The sequence below is a fragment of the Anoplopoma fimbria genome, chromosome 8 (genome assembly GCF_027596085.1).
Source record: "Anoplopoma fimbria isolate UVic2021 breed Golden Eagle Sablefish chromosome 8, Afim_UVic_2022, whole genome shotgun sequence".
In the NCBI taxonomy this organism is placed as follows: Eukaryota; Metazoa; Chordata; class Actinopteri; order Perciformes; family Anoplopomatidae; genus Anoplopoma; species Anoplopoma fimbria.
The window spans coordinates 14,139,198-14,158,493 of NC_072456.1; the positions used below are offsets into that span (position 1 = coordinate 14,139,198).

A 19,296-nucleotide genomic window follows, 5' to 3' on the forward strand; every position below is an offset into this window, starting at 1 on the left:
TCCTTTATTGTATAATACAACAATAACATCCAGATGTCACACAATAAGGCTCATTGTTGCCTTTAAGTACTACTGCCAGTTGTAATACTAAATAAATAAACACATCTTGCCCGTTTTAACTGGATTCCCGCATGAATACACTATATTAATTTAATGGTTTACTTTGTTACTTGTTGTGACACAGGTTCTCCAACAGATGGCACAATAGATTCTTCTGAGGATTTGTTTTATTTGATGGTATCTGAGTCAGAATTATCATGGTTTTTAACTTATAACCAGTGAGACAACTGTCATTTTGAATTTAAAAAAACAACTCTTAAATTCATATACTCGTATTTTTATATGAAAATTTTGAACAATTTGGTCCAGAATGTTTTCATGCCTTAAAGTACATGTTGCTTATGAGGTATAAGTAATGATTGATTTAGATATTTTCCCCTCTAAAGTTTAGATTTTTATTTATTTTTTTAATCGGAAATGTACTGCTTTTTTGTCTGTCTTGGTATTTGACACTGCTGAACACATTCATATTGTAACTCTAAACATTTTATTTATACATTTCTACTACTTTAGCAACATTAAAAAAATATATATACATCATCATATCATCCTTTTGCCTCTGCAACCCCCAAATTTACTCTTCTAAGTATACTTTTCTCTCATGTAAAGTCACACAACTTGTGTCTGTCTTGTAATATAAAATATAAGCAGACATTGTTGTGGTTTGGAGTGCAGGTAGGAGAAGCACATACATGCAGATACAGATGTGGAGTCAGCAGCAACAATTCAACAAATCCAAAGAACTTAAAGGATTAAAGTCCAAATGCAGGCAGGTAATACAGCAGACAGGGTGTCAGGTAAACATTTCAAGGGAACAAAACTCCAAAGATAAATGAAGCAATGAAGACAAACTGACAAAAGACTAGGGGTTTCCCAATTTTCTGCCCAGCTGGTTGCCTGGGAGGAAAGTGGGGGAAAATTATTTGGACCTGGAACAACTGATGAGGTACGTAGGACCAATAAAATAAAAATAAAATTGCTCTGATGCTAGCAAGGCTAGTTAGATTAATGTTAACACAACAGGAGAGGGAAGAAAAATAAATAATGCTCATTAAGTACTTCAGTCAAATCCAAACTATAAACAAGTCTTGCTTGTGAGGATGCAAAAAAATCATATTTTTTCAATACAATTCGTATTGGCTCCCTTTTTCTAGCTAGTTGCAACTGTTTTGTAAAAAAAAAAAAGATTACACAAGGCAAGAGGAAACAGAAGATGGCACTGCAGGAAAGGAGATTTTTGTATATTTTAAGTGGCTCTGGTCATGAAAAGACAATACAGATGCAGAAAGGTTTGTGTCCTAGAAACCGCTGACACTACACTCACTCATACTTTCATACTTTCATACTTCAGGGATACATGTGAGCTCTCTCTGAAGGAAAAGTATGAATATTTAGGGACAGTGAGGGGAAATTGGCTGAATGAGGTGAATTTCCCTTGGTGATTTCTGAAACCTTCTATTTTTAGATTCAGATCTGTCCGCTGATGTCAAGTGGAAAACAGGATCTAACTAAACTACATACCTACAGTGTGATTAATAAGGTTACACACACACAGAAGTTATGTACAGAACAGTCAACCCAAAATGTTTTTTAATCTAATCTAATCTTGCAAAAGCATGCAACAATATTTATTGAATTTGTAAGGGACCAAGACCAATATTAAAGATGAATGTTAGCATTTAATTTATTGTACCAGGGTTAACTTAAAGCTAATTATAATCTGCAGTCTCTTAGAAGGTCTCATTTAAAACATCAAAACAGTGACAGAACCATCAGTAAACAAATTAGACAAACAGGACAGGACACTTTATACAAAATTAACACAGTAGTACATTAAACACCATTTCAGCAGCAAGTGTATGTTTGACAAATTAAAAGAGAGGATATTTGCATACAAAGCACAAACAGTAAAAGGCAGAGTAAGGGGTTACAGGGTTGAGTAGTTTTTAGTACACTTTTCAATTTGGCTTTAAAGCAACTGATATAGCTACAATACTTTGTCCTCTGGTGTCTGCCTTTGGAAAATTGAGTTAAAGTGGCCCAATTATGCTTTTCCACTCTTCTTTAGTGTGATATATGTATATATTTTTGTACATGTAAATGGTCCGTAGAGTTTAAAACCTGAAGTCCACGCCTAAAGGGAGTTACTCTCCCCCTCAGAATCACTGCTCCTGAGCTGCCTGAAACGGCTCCATTGAATCATCTCCTTCACTTCTGTAACTTTATGAGGTCATAATGTTATGGAAGTGAAGTAAAACTCCTTCCGGCTAGTTCGGCCCCCCTCAAACAACAAAAGAGAGAGACGAAGCTAAAGCTCTGGAGGAAGAGTTTTTTTTAAAAATGTGAAACGTTGACCAATCACAACAGAGCGGGCTAGCTGACCAATCAGAGCAGACTTTGCTTTCTGGAGGGAGGAGCAAGCTCTACAACGGAGCATTTCAGAGAGAGGGTGAGAAGAGATGCTGCAGGACAGACAGGATGAGAAAAACAAGGAGGATTATGAGCACCCGGAAAATATCATAATAGGGCCTGTTTAATACTAATAATAACACTAATTGTGAGTAAAATCATTTAAAAATTACACTATTAGACTACTTCATAATAGAAAACAAATCTGTACAAAAACGCCAGCCTTAAAGAAGCTGTATCTAACATTCTTAACATATAGCATCAAAAAGCTATAAATTGTGAGCTAGCTAAAGATTTAGTGGAGGGATGGCTACCTGACTAGAAAATCATCTTTATCTGTGCTTTGCTTACATAACCGGGGCGTGCGTTCTTTCAGTGCATGTCTTTTGGGTGTGAGTGTACTCCCCTGGTGAGCTCATGGCTTCCACTCTGCACTGTCCTTGTACGGCGGTTTCAGCTGATAACGCCATCCTGACCAACAGCATCGTTGCACTGTTAGCTCTGTCAGCACTCCCGCCATAGTTTGCACTGTTAGCGTTGTTAGCACCGTTAGCTGTGAGCCAACATGTTGAGAGCCGTTGAGAGGCAATCATGTTGCTCCAATCTCGGATCTTGTACTTTATAACAAATCTGGTGGTTACTTATGAGTATAAAGATGGATGTGTGTAATGGCTCAGTGAAGCAGGCTGTGGAATTAAATGGGACAATACAGGTAAGGTAAAAGCAAAGTTGTGTTGTGTTTTAAAGCACGATTCTGCAACAGGTAGGCATTTAAATCAGTCCACCAAAGCAGCAAAGCAGGCAGGAAAAAACACAGAGGGTGAAATGTTACGACACAACGGACCAGTGGTTCCCAACCTGATGACCTCCAGGTCTATAGATAAATGTGATGGTCACAAAATGATTACAGGGATAAGATGAACATGAATGTATAAAATAGTGTATTATTTGTATATATATACAATATAGTAGTACAATATATAGTTGTTTACACTTAAAAGATTGTCTGAAGGAAACAACATGAGAAGAAAAAAAACTATCTTCTGTTGAACTGTTTTGTTTTTCAAAATTTGAATGCTGCTGTTGCAACAACGTCTCACGTCACAGTTATGGAAAAGCGAGGTTTGGTTTGCTTATGAGAAACCTCTGTATAGTAGAGGTGGGTGTTATGTTGTGCAAAGTGCAACAGGTCGAGCACAGAACATGCACACTAGCAAATAACAGTGAAGTCCAGCTTCACCTCAAAGAAGTCGAAGACAGCAACAGTTCACATTAGGGATTATCTTCAAGGTTAACATTTTATAGAACCTTTGAGGATTCCTTACTGGGTAACTTCTTGTGGAAATAATAATAGTAATAATTGAAAGCAGAGTCATTTTGTATGATTTTTGAAACATTTGTTAAGGGGCTCGCTAATATTTCTCAACAGGTCCCAGAAAGCAAGAAGGCCTCAGGGTGTAACTCGTGAAGGAGCTCCCTTTGGGGCTTGTGAATCAATGTCCCATTACACTGCTTTTAGGTATTTCAGGATATAGATTCCCATAGTTGTGGGTTAGGATATTGTTTGTTGACAAGAAATTTAAATAAGAGGTAACAAACTGATGAATGCTCATCTGAGGAAACAGACACCCAGAGTCACATTGAAACGATGAATATTCAACTGAAGTATTACTTTTCGGCCAAATTTGTTAACTTTATTGTAATAATTTCACAAGGCTTTGTACTGTTTGCCCAGAGCAAGTTCATTTTATACTAACTGATTGTTTGTTAGTTTCTCCTTCTACAAGAAAGGGGAATATTGCCCATACTATTCAATCTGTGATACGGGCCAGAGCAGGGCAGCAATGAGATGTTGGCTCATACTGATACTCGGGTTCCTCACAGTCCTGGTTTGTGTATTTAGTGTTTTACTTTTAAGTTCCTTTGAGTACAGAGCACCCAACAGTTCAGTATATTTGAGCTTGAGCCACTGCATTCATAAATAAAATAGAATTCACTGCAAAAGCTCTCTCCTGGATGCCCTTATAGTTAAACATGATAAAGCCGCCTCAAGGATGCCCTCCCAGTGGAGAAAACACATGTAGAAAATAGGCTGCTCTACTTGCTAGACTTGCATTTATAGTGGAGCAATAGAAAGCACCCAGACTGGAAACATTACAAGCTGGCATCAAAGTGTTCTGTCGAAAACCAGAGGGTCTGCAGCAGGTGATAAACATGCCAAAATATCAATTGTGCCGAGCATCAGTGATATCGGTGAAGAGAGGTGCCTGCGTAGAGCCCAAAGGATATAAAAAGACAGAACCCACCCTTGTCACAGCCTGTCTTACCTGCTCCCGACTGGCAAGTGATAGAGATTCATCCAGTTTCTTTCCTCGGGCTGTGAGATTTAACATCTAGTGCCCTTTTGGGTGAAAGCCACCAGTGTTTCCTCATCACTCCCGGGCTCTAGGATGCTGTGTGTTAGTTAGATGGGGATTTGATTAGTTTGTGGTAATTGGATTAAAGACAAATTTGCTTGAGGAATATGCATAACATAATGATAATATGATAATGAATCTATTCTGTTTAAATTATACATTAGTGGTGCGTGTTACCAAACAACTTAATTATAAAATGACCACAAATTTAACTGTTGACTAGGCTGGATTACCCAGACTAGGCTAGGTAATCCAGCCTAGTCTGTGATAACGTAAAATGTTGAGAATGACATGTCTTTTTGTTTCTATTTTTAAATGGCTATAGAAAATATTTAATTGTAGGAAACTGATACATTTTCTGGGGGTTTACCCTCTTTTACATGCCTGAGCTGTGAGAGACATTTCAGTCCACTCATTTAGTTAGCTCTCTCTTTGTCTTTTTTTCCTTTTGTGAGATGTTTATCCAGTTTTATTGTGAAATGAAACTGTCTTGTGTAGCTGTATTGGCTGAATCATTATCCAAAAAAGTAAGAAAAGTGAGGTAGATGAACCCATACAAGCTATCATGAGCTACATTGCAACTTCAACCCTTTTGGAAGCTTTAAGTGAAATTGAAAGTAATAATTGTACAGACTTTGCAGTATTAAATGCTGATCAAGCATCTGCATCTGGGACCCTGTGTGCAGCCTCAGAGAGACAAAGTGTAGGCTCCTTCGCAGAAAAGCAAATGGTGGAATTACAGGTGATTTACCCGGGCCAGCTCCACTGACGCACTAAAATTAGCTCCTGTGTGAGAACAGCCCTTTTAGTATGGTCGATCAGTACTGCATTATTTTACAAACCGAAGGCTTTGTAAGACAATGACAGGTTGGCACTAAAGAAGCTGTAAAGAATCGTGGTCTTTAAGCGACCACCTGTTTGGAGTTTAACTCAACCAGTGAAATTTCGTCTGACTGGAGAGAAGGTTAAAACCGACATTGAAACCCAGGTACACTTGCAGACAAAGGCAAAGAAGGGCATCTGTATTGTAAGACATTGTATTCAGGTCACCAACAATTTAACAAGCAGCATGCAGCTAAACATTTTTTTTACAACACACCGTGAAGCATGCATGTGTGCTTTTTTAATCTCATTTAAAACATCTTCTTGATTGGATCACCAAAACAACATTTTGTATATTTTACATGAGACCCAATGATCCAACATTGAGGAACGAAGGACATTATTTGTACACAAAAAAAAGTTTATTAATGTATTTTGACATTCATTTCTGCATTTCAAGAAGAAACAGTTCAGTAGTTTGAAATAATAACACCTGCTGTCAGGACAACTTGGTACATTCAAGATGCCCTTTTGGTATTTTACCAACAATGTTTTCTGAGCAGAGAAGAACTTTCAGTCTGTGTTTGATTGCGTGCCATTGTGGCCACTTATTCAAAAAACATGACACCATTTACCAGGTGAGCTGGTTATTTTCTTTCCTGAATAACAACCAACATAATAAATCAGCATGTCTGATTCTTGTGAACAGATATGTTGGATGAGCTTAATACATGAATTACATGAATATCATGCATTAAAGACATCAACATGTGGATTTGAGAACATAAATCTATCAAAACATCATTAAGCACCTCTCAAAAGAGAACTTCAGAAACCACGCAGTGGCAAATGGCAGTGAGATAGTGTCAGATAGTTATCGTATGTGTTAAATCGCTGTGACAGTCTCAAACTGTCACATACAGTAAATGGAAAATAACTTCTGTGAATATACAGTACTCTTGAGCTGATATCTTTAAACAACTACTCACCATTTCCTAGGGACTGTTTGATTTCACAAATTATTCTTAATTCTGTGTATTTTAACAGTGGAAACAATGAGTCTAACTGTGATGAACTTTTACGATGAAAAACAAATCATTGTCAGAAAAGATAAAAATTACTCAACCTGAAACCCAAAGGGAGCTCCTTAAGATTTAACACCTCTATGTTGAAGATATGAATATTAATAAACAAGTCATAAATGTCACTTTTGTTTTTATTCCGGACTATTTTAAGTGGCGCATTATTCCACATTTGGTGGTGAGTGAGTATTTACAGGTGCAGGATTTTATGTGTGGGACTCATAATAAACTACAGTTCCACTGTTCATTAATTTAAGAAACATGTCACCCAGTGCAATGGTGAGGCTGCCTGGTGTGTTTTTAATGGTTTTGGGACATCAATGGAGGTCAATGCCACGGAGGAGTAAGATGTATCACACTTTGACTTCACAGGAAAGAGGAAGTCATTGGTTTGGTCTTTTTATGGCATTGGTCAAAGAAAACAAAAAAATCAAAACAGACTTTTCCTTTAAGAGTTTAGTGGACAGATGACCCTGAGACAAATAAAGAACAAACATAAACTAAACCAAATTTAAAATGTTGGTTTGTTATTGTAACATTATGAGTGCTGGCTTGTGGTTTGCCGCAGCAACTGTCAACATTGCAATCTCACGACCACCGAAATAAGAGTGACACCTACTTACACACGACCAAAGCAGAACAGTGACTCTTCCCTATCAGACTCTTTAGCTTGGAAATTATTGCAAACAGTCTTCATGCTGTGAGTATTCATCATTCAAAAGCATTTATCCCACTAACTACAAAATATATTTTTAGAAGTATATATAAGTCATCTTGCATACCTTTACCCAAACCAAGAGAGACCAGCTGGTTTACATTCAGCTGCATGTTACATTTTTCTCTTTTCTGGGAGATAGCTGACAGCAGCATACTCTGTATCATTTGGATTAATCTCCAAAACTGCCGGAGGTCTTTTGGGAAAGTCCAGGACGCTGTAGACCAGTGGGGGTGTGGGCACATTGTTGGACGAATCAACTGTTTCCTGCAATGACGACAAGAGTCAAGGTGAAGAATTTCTGCAGATGTTTTAAATATTTACTCTGAATTTTACCTCTTTAAGGAGGTGAAAAGATGGCTGTGTTCTTACTTGTACTGTGGGATTAGAGCCTTGTTGTTGAGGTGGTGGTTGTTTGTCTATATAAGAAGCAAAACAGGTAAATGTACCACTTATCAACAGCATTGCTTTGTCATATGGTCTGCAAATTTGAAGTTAATTTAAGGTGAAACAGTCTGAATAAAGCTGAGGTGAAATTAGCTTATGGCACAACCAATAGAGTTTGTCAATTTAAAGGAATAGTTCAACATTATAGCAAATATACTTATTCATAGAGTTACATGATAACTTTGCTTTTTTAAAGTGTTAAACTTTGGACAGAGCCAGACTCACTGTTTCCCATCTGTATGCTCTGCTAAGTTAATTGTCAATTGACTACAAATCCATACAGACACGGAGTTGGATCTATCTTCTTACCTAACTATCTCAAAAAATGCCACTTATACCAGTAAACGAATTAATACATCAATCAGTTAAAATGAATAACGGCCAAAGCAGTGCAAATGATGAATGATTAACATTTTTGTGTTGAATTTAAAAGAGGTTTATTAATTTAAACCTGCTTTTTTTTTTTTTTTTTTTTTTTTTAACAATTATTGATTATATTGAAGTTAGTTTGATTAACTCTGACTTAATTGTAGATTATTCTTTTTATTTATAGCTCTCATAAACATCTGCATCTTCGGTACAAACCCTAAAATACAAGCTTTTATCTCCACCATCTGTTTGTTTTCTGAGTTGTGACATTTGAAGACTCATAGCCTTATCTGTTGACGCCGTCAGCAAAACTGTGCATTTGTATACACATACGGGAATTCATGGTTCATCTTGGTTTTTGAGGTTGCAGAGGCTGTCAAATAGTTTAGAGAGACAATGTTCCTACTCAAAGTAGGCCAGAGGGGTTTGTCTCTGAAGTGAAAACGCTCTGTTAATGGAGAACAAATAATGCAAGTGATATTTTCCACCCACACCTTTGTGATAGTAGATACGTTCACGTTTGCATGAATTGAGGCGGACTTCTTTTCAAAAGCTGTGAATCATCATGTATCAAAAGGATGTGAAACTGCAATCTGGTTTGCATTTTTTAGCATCTAACCACACAGTTGCAATTTTTTTCCACAGAATAACAATTCTTCTTCTTACCTGGCTTTAAAAATGTAAAAAATAAAAGTCTACTACTGACTATAGCTCTAAATAGGTTATTTAACGCTGGACTGTCTCTGGGTTTCAATGAATCTCAGTGACAACTCACATGCAATATTGGATTAAAGTTTCTAGATGTTTCAGGTCAAACATTATATCTAAGATTCAAATAATTCAGCTGACACCTCTTCTCAGACTGAGGACAACTTTTTCAAATTTTGGACATGAAAAGCAACCAAGGGTCATTGTAAGTCAGACTTGACAACAAACACAGCACCCTGAACTATCTGTTATGACAGAAAAGTGAAACAAATACAGAGATTTTTTTGGGCCGTCACTTTCCCTACCTTTGGTTCTCACGAGACACCAGATCAATAAGGGAAGTACTGTAGCCAACAGCACTACAAGTGGAACCACAAGGAGAGTGACGATGTGAGAGGAAAAGAAACTGGGACTTCCACTGTCATATTCTTTGATGTTATTCGGCATTGGAGTAACTGTAGGAGTTAAAAGGAAATTATGAAAATATAGACTCATATGTTTGCAGGAAATTATTTCCTACCACCAACATGTCTATAACAGACGGTTGTTAAATGATATAATTGTTCAAAGGACACTGAAATATTTTATATACCAATTAAAACTGTATTGTTTGACTATGTTTTTCCTGTACAATAATCATTTTGTGTAATTAAATACAAGATGAGCCTTTAACCAGCACAGACACTAATACACTGAGTGCCAAATAGCATCTCTGAAGTTAAGTTGTAACAGCTCTAATAATTCTTATTATCAACCATTTTCTATAATAAGACTAAATCAATACTTTACAACTTCCCTCTGGCAGTCAATTACTTCCTACTGAAGATCTAAATCTTAAAAAAACAAAAAACATAAATATATATATATATATATATATACATATTTTTTTTTTCAAGTGCATCCTTTCAACGACAACGCAACAAAAAATGTATATTGTTGTGAAGGACCTAATCTGTCTGTTGACATGAGAAAGTTAAAGTGGTTGTTCATCTGTTTTTTAAATTACCAGAATAAATCTGCTAAATTAAGTAAATATAATTTCATTTTTTTAATGTTTATAAATCGATCGACCATTAAATAAACTACGTGGAACTAAAAGATTTGTCTTTTCATGCTGCACACTTATATTGATCTATTGATTTCATTTCCTGGATCCCAATCATAGAGTATGATCTTACCTGTGCTGGTTCTGTTCCCCTCACGGACGATCAGCTGCACCTTATTATTACTTTCTATGGCGGGTCTTGAGTCCTTGAACAAACTGGCCGAGTAAATTCCACTGTGATTAAGTTTAAGATTTGTAATGCGGAAAATCACAGAAGTATTTTTAAGCTGGACGTCAAAATCGCCTTCATCTGAAGAACTTTTGCCGTTGAAAAACTGAGCAATCTTTGTCTGGTTTGTGTAAACTGCAACATCTTTTGTCACACTGATGTTAAATGTGAATTCAAAGGTGATGGTGGAGCCGAGGGTCATAGAGACCTCCGCCCGGCTGGGGCCTGTATGGAAACAAAACAAATTTAAGTATGAGTAAGAGATGCAATGATTGTTCTGTTCAATAAAAGCAAAAAAGTAACTACAAAAATTGGTTAATCTGCTGCTTTTACGACCCCTTACAACTGAACTAACTGCCACAGAAACATTCTCTTTCCTGTGAAAGCTAGCTGACAAGATCAACTAGCTTTAGCTAAATTGCTGGTTTCTTTGGTTGTAAAAGTCTGTTAAACCACAAATCTAAATGAGTAAACTACATGCTAAATACAATTATAATAGAGATTAAAAGCCTAGCTGAACTTCTGCTAAAGCTGAGGTAATTTAAGTTAGTTTAGCAGTCAGCTCTTGACATTAGTAAAATTCATGGGATTAGGTCTTAAATCACATACCAAATTTATTACATGAATTGATTGTAATTCTTGCAAACACATCTTTTCAGCTAGACCTTATTTAAAAGTAGGCCTAGCTACTGTAGCTAAACAGATATACACTCAATACTGCACTACCTGCAACAGAAAACGTTATTTACGGTGAAAAATGACACTAGCTTCAGCTAAAGTATAAACAAAACTATTGGTTTCTATAGTTGAAAAATATAAATTTTCATGAACAGCATCTTGGAAATTCAGTTGTTAGCCCACATATCTAAATGAGGAGGCTATACGCTAAATTCAATCAGAATGGATATTAAAAGCCGAGGTGAAATCCTGCTACATTAGCTTAGCAGTGTTTGTAACTGCCATCTCAGCTCTTGGCTAGAGTATATTTCATAGGATTTGGTGTTAAATCACATATTAACTTATTAAATATAGTAAAGTAATACACAAACAAGTTATTAGACTAAATATTAACAGTAGGCCTAGCCTAGCTACTCTAGCTAAACAGAGATACATATCATTTCAATTAAATAACAAGAGCAAATTAGTAAAAAATAGACAAGAAAGCTGACAGAATGCATTTAGTTTGGTATATTTTCAAATATCTGCATTTATAGATTTTAGGCTATGTAGCTTCTAAAATGTCAATGATTTTTTGGACAGAGTAATAAGTCAAGAAGCACAAGATTAAGGCATCAAAAACCTGTTCAAAATGTATTCCAGCCTGAGAACTTTAAACCATTCACTGTGTGTTTTTGTATGGACTTATAAAATGGACATCATAGTGTGTTATATTGGTTAGTATGTCTAAAAAGCAAACTCTTGGCTCAAACTAATACATTTAGATTATTTCCTGAATATAAAGGCCATGCTAGCCCTAACCGTTTTTTTTTCTCAAACATAAGCATACAATTGTTTTATGAGGATGATGTCAGGCTACACATGAGTGTTGTTGACATAATAAAAACATTAACATATACATGTTCTCCCCATTTTAATAGACATCAAACTGAGAACCACCTCACACACTTACTACGGGATAAAATTGTGACACAACACCATATTTAAGTGGAAATTGAGGTATCATTAGTGGCATAACAACATGTGTTATCAGAACAGGAAATATAATTCTAACACACAAAAGAAGTTACAGAAAGAAGGAAATATGTGAAAACCCACAAAAGTGTAAAACATCAACCAGTAAAAGAAAACAACTTACTGTTGAAAACCATGTGAGCTGTTACGATCAAAACTAACCCAAGAGGCTTTGAGACAATGTTGTCAACCATGATAGAAGAATTGTTCTTGCAGGCCCTGTTGACCCTTGAATCTATGATATTACTGATTTATTTGAGCTGCCTTGGTGTGTTGAATCCCTTGATCTGATTTTTCTACTACGGTAGCAGGGTTTGTGCCTGAGAGCAACAAACTGTAGACAGGAACTTGCACAAACACTATTTATCTACCTACAGCATCACAAGCACCTCCTGTAACGGAAGTCTTCAAAGAGGTTCATGGACATGTGGTGCAGACTGTGAGGAACTCAACTGAGGAGGCTGTCACTCACATTATATGTGGAAATTTAGAAAGAGCAAATAATTTACTTCATGACATTTTAAAAATCACCATACAGTTGACTCAGGTAAATTCAAGTTTCATACTCATAGATGTCACAAGATGTCACAAGATATCAACTTGTCCTTCATGAAACAGTGTCCCTGTTACTTTAGTTAATCCACAGACTTTTATATTGATTTTTGCATTGTTGATTCTTACATTTGTTTTAGTTTTATTCCTACTTTGGTGTTTCCTTCCTTTTGACATATTTTACATATCTGCAACACACAAACACACATGCACACACAAACACACACACACACACACACACGCACACACAAACACACACACACACGCGCACACACTCAAACACCAGGTAACACTTTAACCACAGCAGAGGAAGTTGGGGTCTTTGAAGTCACAATTTGATGACTTTAAGACAAAACATCGTCTTGGGGGGATAATGCTGGTTGCATGTTTGGTTTCAGTGGTTGATGGAGTTGGTCATTTCTTGTTTCTTTTCTTCCCACAGTATCCTCACTGCCAACCTCTGCAGAGGAAGACCCCATGGCTTAAACCGCTAAAGTGTCATTTAATTCACCTTCTGTTAATCACAGATATGTTGGAAAGCTATCATTCTTAGTCAAATATGGCAGCTGTTCTAGCTTCTCTATCCAAAAAGTGACAAACAAAGTTAATTTAAATCATATTTGAAAAACCAGGACCTGAATGAAGAAAATAAATTAGTCTTCTTTACACTCTTATTTCCTAAAAATGGAACAAAAACATTTTGAACTTAAAGGTGCTAAATTAATATTCAGAGCAAAGAGATTGCCTCCCCACAGTTCTCAACATGGCAACGCCTGAGTCAGCAGCTCACAGCTAATGGTGCTAACAGTGCAAAAAACGGCTACACAGCTGACAGAGCTTGCAGTTTGCACCTAAGGAGGAACCAGAGGGTCGTTGCTATGCTTTCGTAGACAACACTGTGATTCAGGACAGCGTTAACAGCTGTGACCACTGTATGAATGCAGAGGAAAGAAGCAGCTTCAAGCTAACCAGCTAAACAGTTGACTGAGACTGCTATCCCCAAATTATTACATTTGGTTTGACCACAAAAAAGCAACGAAACATGTCCATGTATAAATGCTTTGCTGTCAAAAACAGGTGTTATTGTTCAGAAAATTAGGTGTTGGCAGCTGACAGCTGGAACAAACACTACTACATTTCCTGTGGTTTGCCGGCAGAGGGTATTTCCGATGAAGTAGCATCAGACAGAAAACTTCAGTTTGTGTTAGCTAAAGTTTGCTGCAGGCTAATGAAAAAGCAACATTGTTCTAGCTGCTCTTCTTTATTTGCTCCTCAGCTAAGCATCATCTAATCATCAAATTGTCTCTATAAGAACTAACACTTCAAGGAGAGAATCTCTTCTCACATTGTGATGCTTTTCAAAATTTTAACTTTAATCAAGAGATTTGTGAGACTTTGTGTGTGATCAAAGTGATCAAAAAAATGTATTGACATGGTAAGAACTGTAAAACCTCTTTCTCAATTAGACCCAATTGTGTTGTTATCATCTTAGGGGGGTAGTGCCATGAGTGGAACAGTAATATTTTCCGGATTGGAGTCGAGACACTGTCATGGTACGGCGGTAAAGAGAGTTGTGTGAAGATGTTGTAGATGAGATTTGGAGCAGGGCTTCTGATGAGCTCAGTGGAAGGAACCACTGAAATGACAACTGACAGCGGCTGAGAAAGGAACAGTTTGACACCCAAAATCTGATTGGATCTACTGAGTAAGTGAACGCCAGTCAGCTGATTGAGTAAAAGACAGACAGAGAGAGCGAGAATGAATGAGAACATAAAGAGTAATTCTTACTAAACTTCCACTACGCTTCATTTGTTAATCAGGACATTTTGTTTTGTGATTTATAAATCACCACATGCTTCGGATTTTATAGATTCATCTACCCCTTTCATCTTTTTTTAAGTATTGTCCCAAGTCTCACCTCTAAAACTCAATTTAACTGCCCTATTTGCTGCAATATAGGGTCTGCACCTCTTTCAATGCTGAAAAAAAGTCGTTTGTGACCCAAATTAATTCAGTACAACATATATCAAACTAAAAGCTGCAGTATTAGGATTAACTGCAGTAACACATAAACTGATGCTCTTTTTAATATTTAATTTGCATGTTAATGCTTGATACTAGTTGCTCCAGAAGGTCACATATTAGATTCAAACATCCGTAAACGTGTGTATATTAGTGGCCAATACCTCCAATCAGAGTGCTCCTGAGCAAAAAGTGTTTTCTCTCTGCTCATTTAGTTGGAATGTACATTTCTGACAAGAGATACCTAAAACTCTAGATTTAGTTACTGATGGGATTCTTCACCTGTCAGTATTGTATTTCTGCGCCACCTTGTGGACTGAATAGTACAATACAAGTTGCCTGCAAAACCCAAGAGCACGTGATCACACACACACACCTCCCTTTTTTTCCTCTCACACTCATACAGAAACATTGAGAAATACATGCTCACACTTACTGCCACTTCGCTTCCTCTGTGATGTCATTGTCTCATTTCCTCATTTCCTGCAGCACAGTTTATTGAAATCATTTCCCTGGTGCATATCTTACACTATGTTATGTGTTATTGTCACCTCTGTTTATATTATCCAGCAACAAGTGTATTACTTATTGTGATATTCATTGAGTTCCATTACTGCAGTGAATGTTTCTGTTATTACTGCTCAATTTACACCAATTGTTTAAATTCTCGTACATTTTCTTACATGTTGTTTGCTGTTAAATACGATGTATGTGAACGTCCTTTTCATCAGCTTTCAATCTTACCAATATGTTCTGATACAGCATCCATTTGCAAAATCACTCCACCGTATACTTATACTACTTTGTAATAGAGGCAGTGAAGAAATAAATGAAGCCGTCAGGGTAAGTGCTTCCAGTGCCTCAGCTGAAGGCTGGAGCCATTATTATGGCACCAGGGGAAGAATCTTCTGTTCATTGTGTGCGATTATCTGGCATTGCTTTGACATAAACTCAGGAGGAGGATGTGCTTTTCAGACTGGAGGCATCAGTTATATGGCAGTAAAGGAGGATATTGATCAATTGAGATTGATTGATTGTAAACAATATGCTTTCAGGGGCAGGTGAGAGGGCTGACTGCCTGTTTTGTACTTGGTGGACTCCTGGGCTATCATGCTTTGTTTAGCATTCTGTTGATCTACTCTGGATAGCATTAATCATCTGATGTGTGCATGAGTTGTTATCCATGTCCACGGCGTTGATCTCCACACGGTTATCTCTTCTCTTGCTTCACCTCACGTTGCTCAGGTTTTTGTGTGCAGTAATTCCTGCCTGAGTCCCCTAGCTTGTTATTGAAGCGTTCAGTATCTGTGGGTGGGATTTGGGATGTTTGTGAGCCTCACGGTTACCCAGAAAGCCTTATGGGACTTTCTTTGGAAACACGTTTTAAAGAGGAAGACGAAACTTTTCAAATTGTTTGTGCTATACTTAATCACAGAGATTGTTGTTGGCATATGATGTTATGGCAAAAATGTCCAACAATGTGTAAAAATTACTTTTTCTGCTCAAATGATAACATATTTAGATTGATGTGGCATACATTCAATGTTACTACATTGCACCAAAGCTATTTCTATTGTATCACAAAGATGTACAGTAATATACAGTACTAATTTGCACTTTGCAAAACTGTCATTGTTACACAATTTAGGGTGTTTTATGGGTGGTTCAGTCAAGCATGCAAAACAAAACATGATGCAATGATAAAACAGTCCAGTTCACTGGATTAAAAACATATTCAACACAAAATCTGACTTGACTGCCATTTGCCGAGGGCCATTTGTTAAAACAACTTTTAGCTGAGCTTCATCTCACACAGCAGGGGTGGGAGTAAGCACACACACGCTGATAAGAAGAGAGAGTCAGGAAAGCCCTTATCACCATGGTAACTGAGTTACTGACTCTCCTATTAAATACTGCTCTAACAAAACAATGCCCCCCCCAAACAGGTGGTTTCAGACACACAGACAAAGCCATACCTCAATTTCCATATTTTCTAATGTTATTACTACTACTAGTAACAATAATTAGGATAAGAATATCATATTTTATAATGTAAAACTTACAATATTGAATTCGAGGCAGTGATTTATTTTTGGATTTTCATAAAAAAAACACGCAGCAAAGTGGTTAACTACACTGTACAACGTCCATCAATTTGGAGGAAGACTGTGTGTGTGTGTGTGTGTGTGTGTGTGTGTGTGTGTGTGTGTGAACGTAGAGGTTGGTCACTGTTGCTGTACTTGGATAAAGCTCATATATAGTAACCAGGCAAACCATCATCAGCTCCCTAGCAACCAGGAAGACACTGGTGTCATTGCTGCCACCAGTTGCCATTGGAGATCCAGGCATCCCATAGAAACAAAGGCTCAAACAGTCACAACCGAGTAGACAACAGATTGGACGCTTACAAATTGACTTTCAAGTATGCAATTAGTGGATATCACACACTCACACACCCACCTGCAGTATAAGTATACAAGAATATTGACTTTCAAGCATGCAGTTGCAAACACACAAAACACACACACACACACACACACACACACACACACATTACATTACATTACAGTCATTTAGCAGACGCTTTTATCCAAAGCGACTTACAATCAGTAGTATATATCATTCACCCATTCACACACTGATGACAGGCTACCATGCAAGGTGCCACCATCAGACTCTAACTAACATTCATGCAACATCCAGTCCACACCGATGGCAAGCCTTCAGGAGCACACACACACACACACACACACACACACACACACACACACACACACACACACACACACATGCTTGGGAAATCTACTTTCAAGCATGCTGTAAAAACGTGTAAAAGCCCTATGCCCACACGTGCGCGCAGCCCCGGGAATAAAGCAGATGTTAAGAGCACATACACGCTCGCTGCGTGCACGTGTACGCACAAACGCGCGCGCGCGCACACACACACACACACACACACACACACACACACACAGCGCGCGGCAGAGAGTGAGAAACGCACCATGTGTGGCAGCTGTCACGGTTTCGAGCGGAGGTATTCCCCAGCCTCATCACGACCAGCAGCCTGCCAGTGTTGACGACTCTGCTTCAGTTTTAGAGGATTTATATACATGAAGCAGACATTACATATGAAAACTTTTCATTTTGGCTTGGTGTCATGTGGCATTAATACAATTAGAATAAGAGGCACATTGACAGAAACCCGCATATTGGGTGTACAGTCAGCTATGTGATGATGCATTATGTTATATGAAATAAACAAGCCGGAATCATGAGGTTTGTGAATTATGTCTCAGCCCCATCGCCAACTTTTGCCCTCGTCCTCACCCAACCTCGCCTGTGTTGAATGTCACCCACCGCCCAAATTGATTTAGCCACCCCTCCCAATAGACTCCCCCCTTTTCTCTCCCTCCCTCCCTTCCGACCAGTCACATGGAGGTGAGCGGTGACCCGTCGCTCCCTCGGTTTTGTGGCAGTCAATCTCTAGTGCGCCTTGGAGACAGACGAGAGGCGAAACGCAAAAAAACTGCCCCAGTGCGCGTCGTTTTTTTTTTTTTTTTTTTTATAAATGTAACTGCATTTTATTGTATCTATTCCCCACGGCAAAAAAAAAAAATCTCTCCGGAATCCGCTGAAGACGCTGGTAAACGATACTCTGTTCAACGGGTTATTTTTAGTCACCCACCGCAGCGATGAGTGTCTGGAAGCCGGCCGAGAGACCGATCGGTGCGGCGCTGTGAAAGTGAAGCCCCATCTGCTTTGGTCATCAGCAAGAATGAAGTCGAGGCGAGATAAACTGAAGATCCCGTCCCTGACCCTGGAGTAAGTTCTGCTTTTTTACTTTCATTTTCTGGTGCAGGTGTCATATGAAGCTGTTTTTTTTTTGTTTTTTTAAGTTATAATAAGAGTGACATAATTCTATGTATGTAGCCTTAATGTAGTGAAGTGTCAACAAAGTGGTTTCAGTTCAAAACGTCACAAACAACCACCAAAGCTTTGTGACCAGAACAGCCAGTTGAGTCTGATATAAATGTTTTCTCTCAGGGTGATGACATTTGTCTTGAGGCTTCATTATCTAGTAAACAACTACCTGTTTACTTTGGTATTTTGTTTTTTAAAGCAGGAATGTATTCTCAGTGAAACTCCCTGCAGTTAAAACAGTTACTGCAGCCTGTCTGTTAGTCTTTAAAGTAATTTCCCCCCAATGGATGTAAAGAAATCTAGCTTTACAACCTTGAAATGAACCTGTTTCCACAATTCATGTTTAAACTAGTAAAACCAAACCACTGAAACATAGGAGAACTAGTGAAGATGAGCAGGTTGAGTTGTTTCGTCTGACGTTTTAGGCAGTTCAAATATCAGTGGGAACACTGTTCAGTTTCACAGATCTTTTACTTTTGTCGTTCCAAATGTTTCTATTCGTTTCTGAGGTAAAGCCCATGCATCAGTGTGAGTTATGTCCTTGTGATGTTTTCTGTTTTCCCAGCTCCATTGTCTCTTTCCTCCAACTTCACATGAAGTCCATGATTCCTGCATGAATCACATGACTCCCCCTCACAGCATCAAGACAGACAAATGGCTCTCAGTCTTTAGGAGAACAGATATTTTATTTCAATATAATTGGCAATCTGTGAATCCTATCTCCATCAAAGGACAGGGCTGCAGTCTTATGTCCGCCCACGCTTCCTCCAGCGTGAATCTAGCCCTTTTTTTGTGGGGAAGGAGGG

General features: G+C 37.9%; 1 protein-coding gene across 1 annotated transcript; it reads right to left on the reverse strand.

The window, feature by feature from the left end:
• Positions 1 to 6,147: 6,147 nt before the first annotated feature.
• Positions 6,148 to 12,302, reverse strand: LOC129095019 (uncharacterized). The gene is made up of 5 exons (XM_054603364.1): positions 12,120 to 12,302; positions 10,208 to 10,528; positions 9,335 to 9,484; positions 7,878 to 7,924; positions 6,148 to 7,772 (listed from the first exon to the last, which is right to left on the reverse strand). The coding sequence occupies exons 1-5, from the start codon at positions 12,187 to 12,189 to the stop codon at positions 7,620 to 7,622; spliced, it is 741 nt and encodes a 246-aa protein (XP_054459339.1). The 5' UTR covers positions 12,190 to 12,302; the 3' UTR covers positions 6,148 to 7,619.
• Positions 12,303 to 19,296: the final 6,994 nt, after the last annotated feature.

What these genes read in the sequence shown, in the direction of transcription:
- LOC129095019 (XM_054603364.1), bottom strand. Translation starts at nt 12,189, where the DNA reads ATGGTTGACAACATTGTCTCAAAGCCTCTTGGGTTAGTTTTGATCGTA. An exon ending in AGCTCACATGGTTTTCAACA is followed by an intron (nt 10,529 to 12,119) that starts GTAAGTTGTTTT and finishes GTTTCCATACAG; the next exon opens with GCCCCAGCCGGGCGGAGGTC. An exon ending in GGGGAACAGAACCAGCACAG is followed by an intron (nt 9,485 to 10,207) that starts GTAAGATCATAC and finishes TAACTCCTACAG; the next exon opens with TTACTCCAATGCCGAATAAC.